A 6,222-nucleotide genomic window follows, 5' to 3' on the forward strand; every position below is an offset into this window, starting at 1 on the left:
TTTTGCTACGCAAATTCTCCCATCGATTTTACTGTGTCATTTACGTACCTTCATAAAGTGTACACACGCTGGTTGGAGTGACTTTGAAATGAAGGCGTTCAAATGTCGTAGTGCGTGTATTCACCCGGAGACTTCAGCATGTTTTCCACACTCAGGAAGCTGTACTAAGGTTTCGTGCCTCTTGAAGGCGAAACATCATATTGCACGTTTTAATTAAATGAACTGCTTCCGTGCAGGTGTGAAATCCATGGAAGTGAAGCACCCGCGTGTGGGGCGAGGCATGTTGTTTGTTACCAGCTCACTTGCTCTTCTACAATTGAAGACACACATTCAATCATGAGCACTGTGCTCTAATTAATTAAAGGGAAAGTGTGTAACGTTTTTTTCACTGTTCATTATTTCAAAAACCCACTATTATTTTCAATAATATGCCAAAAAAAAAAAGTTCTATCACATCAATGGTTCTTTTTTTTAAGGATACAGGAGGCTGCCATGTTTTGCCACCAACTTTCTGCTACGGATACTGAAAGGAGACAAACTTGGCGAATGTAGTTCCTCAGCATGACAATTACAGTATGTGTAAAATATAAAAATTTAGGCGCTTACTGTGTCACTTAAGGGACTCACTCCTAGAAGTCGTTTGGGGTGACATTTTGCTTGCACCGAGGCTGAAAGAAGTGGTGCTGGGCATTTTGATGCGCTTTAAAAATAGGTCATTGAATTCCTTTAGCTCACCACTAGAGAACACTAAATTAGACACAATGTACCTTTAAATTACCCGAATGTATTGTAAATATAGAACGCATACAGTATATACAGTACATGCTCCTTCAAAGTAGCCTGTTCGATGAGCCTATATGTCACTGGCCATGGACTCAGACTCAAAATTTGTGTTTGCTATTTGTATTCACATGAATGAACAGGGACGAAATGACCTCAAATGAGTTGCTAATTGCACTTTACCCAAAAAACACTTCATAGTCCAACAAATGAAAAATCACATTTGATGAAACTAGTAAATGGTAATTGCAGTTCACCTATGGAGCACTTTGGTGTCTAAAGTGCTTTATAAAGCCTCATTCATTCACATTAGAATATGTATGTATTGAACCAGAATGTACACTCACGGATTGACGCAGCAGCGTTAACATATGGAAAGGTTTTCTGTTTTAGTTTAAAACAGACAACTTCAATTTCCATTCGTGGCAAATCCAAGTCGAGCAAGTGAAAACCCTCCCACATTTTCGCTTAAGCCACAGGTGCTTCTACTCGATGGGTCTGCTGGTATGACGGCATGAGAGGCCAGCAGTCAAGTTACAAAACCAAAGCCTTTGATACAGTCCCTAACTGGGCTGTATTGACTGAGTTTGTGAACTTAATGCTCATCCATCTACCCATGAACTGCTTTATCCTCAGGAGGCTCATTGGGGGAGCATGCAAACCCCACACCGGAAGGCCGGGGCCCAAAATCGAACCCATGACCTCTGCACTGTTGGGCGGACATGCTAACGAGTCATCCACCATGCCGGCCTTAATCCTCATTAGCTGGCCAAATATTCCCATAAAACACGCAAGTGCTTCCAGGTGCTCAAATGTAGCACACTCCCACGCATGTGCACTCCCCACACACATTTATGTACATTTTCAAGTAGTATTCATCCTTCGCCGCCCACTCTGTTAAAGTGGGTTGTATTGTTTGCTTTCCAAAAGCAGCACAAGTGTAAGTACCTTTAGGTTTTGGACTTTTTGTCGCTAAGCCCCTTTTCAAATTCTTGAGGGTGCCATGAAGGCTTTGTTGCCGGCTCTGGAAACTAAACCCCACTGCTTATATCGCAGCACTTGAAATTTTTAAACATTCGTTGTTTTTTTTTAGCATGACAATATCAATGTACATCTGTGCTGTGTTTGTGAATTGATGGCAAAGTGTGCCTTGAAAATGCAAAAAAGAAGGAGGCAGGGATCTTTGTAGATGATCAACACAGAACCAGCATGTTACACTGCTGGCATTTCCTGTGGTCATTTCCTTTCAAAGAAATAACATTAGGGAACAGTTCAAAGAAAAAAAAAACAGATATAAGATAACTGGAATTACAGCATCACACTAGGAAGAAAATAAATAAGAAAGTTTCACGACACCATATTTGCTTACTTAAGCCCTCAGCTGGTGTTTTATTCCTTGTAAACGGAAAGAAAAACGGTTTTATTCGATCTTGCCGGCCATTTTATGTAACGTTTGTTGTCATTGCTGCACCACCACCCCTTTGAAAGGACATTGGTTTGACTGTAGATTGATGATAGACTGTAAATTTCCCCAGTGTGGGACAAATAAAGGATATCTTGTTTCTTGCACCGCTGTTGTCTTTTCAGAACATGCAGGACTCAAGGTTGTTTGAGGTTAACGAAGACTAATGAAAGAACTAAAACTGAATTTGATTTTTTTTTTCGTTATTGAAATAAGATAAAAATGAAAGTGCTTTAAAAAAGACTAACACCACACACACACACATATATGTATATATATCTATATATATAGATATATATATATATATATGGCATAGCATTAAAAAATAAATCTACTCAAAGCTAAAAAACCCACTAAGAATTCATTAAAACTATCAGAATTAAAAGAAAAAAACTAAACTCCAAACTAAATGAAAATTAACTAAAATTGAAACTATTATTACCCTGGTACTAGGACTGCAATTCCTTTTTTTTCTTCCTTTTCTTCAAGGAGCTATCACTTCAAATCTTTTTCACAAAACCTTTGGTGAAATTTTGAAACATTTCTTTAACATAATAATGAGTTTTTAAAATATCTCAATGAAAGAAACGCAAAACCTCAAGTCCACTGTATGCTGCTGCTGCCTAGTGGAGCATTAAATAATTATTTTGCCCCCAAAATGAATGGACCTTTGTTCCACGCCTCATTGCTTCGCATTCGAGCTCAGCCTTTCCAGTTTTCCCTCCCAGTGGAATTTGTCACATCCACAGAGGCTGACCAGCTGAAGCACGGATCAAAGGTCGGGGGAGCGTTCAGGCCGATCTTTGGCAAACACACATAAACAGACGCAAGGATGCACGTCCTCAGAGATGCACAAGCAACATTACAAGAAAAATAGTGTCTCATCCCGCGTCGCATCCGCGCCTGCTTCTCACGACCTGACTGCTGCTTTGACGCGGCATGTGGGCGTCCCTCAGGGAAGACTCCTATACCCGCAGACATTCTTCATGCGTAAGCTTATTTACCTCACTTCAACTCCACTTGGGCTAAAAGGAAATACTTTTCATTCAGATTACTCACATTGTTGTTGTTGTTCTTTGGGAGGGGGGGCACAAATGTGAGAAATTAGCCAGAGAAGACAATTAATCCTTTATACGGCAGTATTGTTATTTTACACACATTTTTCAAAGGTAAACATGAGATAGTAAGAACCAAAATTTGAGAGTGAATGATTTTATTTCAGATTAATTGCATACTGTTTTAATATTCAATTTGGAGGCATTAAAGTACTGCTTAAATTATAAACTGTTTATGAAGATGGGCACAATGGTAGCGTAATTGCGACTGTGTCAGCCTCACGCATCTGTGTGAGTGTGTGTGCCAAGTTGTTCCAATGTATCAACAGCACTGTGCAGGGGGACTGCTGCATCTCTTTTTCTGATCAAAAGAAATTTGAATAACAAGCGTGCTGTGCTGTACACACACCACTCTGGGTGGTAAACACAGACACACACACACACACACACACACACACACACACACACACACACACACACACACACACACACACACACACACACACACATGCATGCACACACACGCATGTACACGCACACACACACACACACACACACACACACACACACACACACACACACACACACACACAGAGTTAACAGATGGACCTATAGCGTATCGTGGAAAAAGATTCTTATCTGACACCAATCATTGACTCCAGTCAAATTCAGTTGGGATCGAGTGCAGCTCACACAACTGCGTGCAACAGAAAATGGATGGTTTGTACGTCGCTTCTATCAATGACAGCCTATTTAAATATTCAACTAATAACTCTGCGGCTGTTTTCATGAAATTGCTAATCAAATGAATCTGTGAGTTTTGTAATACACACATGAAACAACCTAGCATGTTGTTGCATGCTTCCATCTCACACTCATGCCGAGTATGGCTTTCATCACCGCGGCAACTCAGGGCAGAATTGAAAAATGGCTCGCTCGCGGTCATATTTTCAGAAACACTGAAGTCACATACTGTCACAAAGATGTACTCGGTTGTGTAGTTTGACACTTATTGAGTGGATAGGCACTACAGAGACCCAACTCTTTGTATACTGTTCAAGCAATTCAGAAATCATTTTATTTCTATAATATGTCCCCTTTATATATAAATCTGAAAGCTAAATTTAATAAAAAGTGAGTAAAATAAAAGAGGATTTTTTTTAGATATTTTTATTTCTTCTCTAATAACAAAATAACAGTTCTGAAACATTTGAAAAGGAATTAAATGTGAAGTGGTTACAGTATGTGCATGTGAGTGTTTGGATTGCCTGGGCGTGGAGGAAAGAATTCAGAATTCAGGTCCGTCCTTCTTCAGATTTTTATAGTCAGTATTGATGGTCACAAACTACGGCAGAAAAGAGGAGTTTCACAGGTTTGTTAGCGTTGTCTTGATACAGTGTGTGTGTGTGGTTGCTTTTTTTACCTTGTACTGGTATGTGGGGTCAAGTTTATTCCAGGGCTCAGGGTTATTGGTTTTATCCCAGCTAAAACAAACATAGATACTGTCAAATGTTCATCTTTAATTTGACAGTCTTTCAAAGAATTGAGCTACATGCCAATCAATGAACTCATCAATCAGGAATTGGAGTAGGCCGCTTATTTCTCATTTCTTCATCTAAACAACACGTTCTTTTTACACAATTCACTGACGCCATGCTGCGTAAACCAGGTCAGGGTCCTTACGTGACATGAGGTCCTTTGGCCAGTCGGACCAGGTATAGACTAGCACCGCCCATTCCCAAGCAGATGAAGAAAAATTGGGGGATTAGCTGAGGGAGATTGACAACATCGAGAAAACATGTCATGAATCTTCTCTCTGTGAAGGGCACATACTAATGCTCGATTATCATTATTATTATTAGCATCACTATGACTATTATCAATAAACATAATCCTCTTCATCTAATCATCATCATAATGAAAAAAATATATCATATGTACAGTGCTAACAATTGTATTAGAGCTGTGCCAAATATTTTGGCTATACCCCAACTGGTTACATGAGACAGTCAAAATTGTGCAAGCATGTGTAAAAGCAAAATATTACATTGAGATACAGTATATATATATATATATATATATATATACTTTTTTTTTCCAGAAATGAATGAAATTACTCACACCAGGGTGCTTCTTGGCATGCTCTACTGCTGTCCGAAACATCATTGCACTGCACTACTTTCAAATAAAAGGGGACTTGAGTCAGCTCCTTGCGTTTGCTCCGTCCCTGTTAGTCCGTTAGTTAGGTCTCATCTAGACCTGTTGCACGGAACAAGGAGGTAAGGGGAGGGAGGAGGAGGAGTGGGAGGAGAAACAGGTCCTTTTCTATCTGATTACAGCTGGCTCAGATCTCTCGTTGGTGCCATTAATTTTTTTTCTGTTCAAAGTTTTCATAACTCTTGTTCACAAATATTATTTGATTTGAATTCTTATCGAATGTGGATGCTGTGTAGTCGCGGAAGCTCCTGTAGCGAGTCAAAAATCTTTGCGCCCTTGCTTCATTGACTTCAGGGCCCTTTGGGAGCAAACTGGAGGAAATGGGAAAGTGCACCAACAACGGTGCCGACGTAGACCCTCTCACTCACAACGTATCAGTTACAGAGACAGCACAGGAAGATGTGAAGTCTCACGAGAACTGCAACTGAACAGAGAGCTGAAAAAACAAATAAAAAGGGAGGCAGGAATGAAGCTCCAGCAGCTTAAAAATGTCAAATAAAAATCAAACAACTTATACAAAACTGGAAAAGAGCTTCACTCGGTACTCAAAAGAACAAAGATATTGAAGATATACTGACATAGCATTTATTTTCTCCACTACAACAGTAATCAAATAATCAACACACACGCACACACACATGAAATCACACTCACAGTTAAGTGCTCGTAACCTCCACAAGTGATTCTACCAAAGTATTCCAATCAAGG

The 6,222-nt window shown here is 39.7% G+C and overlaps 1 protein-coding gene across 1 annotated transcript; it reads right to left on the bottom strand.

The window, feature by feature from the left end:
• Nucleotides 1-4,285: 4,285 nt before the first annotated feature.
• ndufa4l2a (NDUFA4 mitochondrial complex associated like 2a) lies at nucleotides 4,286-5,764 on the bottom strand. The gene is made up of 4 exons (XM_019873184.1): nucleotides 5,419-5,764; nucleotides 4,981-5,066; nucleotides 4,721-4,781; nucleotides 4,286-4,642 (listed from the first exon to the last, which is right to left on the bottom strand). Exons 1-4 carry the CDS (start codon nucleotides 5,461-5,463, stop codon nucleotides 4,586-4,588), a joined length of 249 nt encoding a protein of 82 aa, XP_019728743.1. The 5' UTR covers nucleotides 5,464-5,764; the 3' UTR covers nucleotides 4,286-4,585.
• Nucleotides 5,765-6,222: the final 458 nt, after the last annotated feature.

This window comes from Hippocampus comes, unplaced genomic scaffold (genome assembly GCF_001891065.2).
Source record: "Hippocampus comes isolate QL1 unplaced genomic scaffold, H_comes_QL1_v1.1 scaffold28, whole genome shotgun sequence".
NCBI classification, from domain to species: domain Eukaryota; kingdom Metazoa; phylum Chordata; class Actinopteri; order Syngnathiformes; family Syngnathidae; genus Hippocampus; species Hippocampus comes.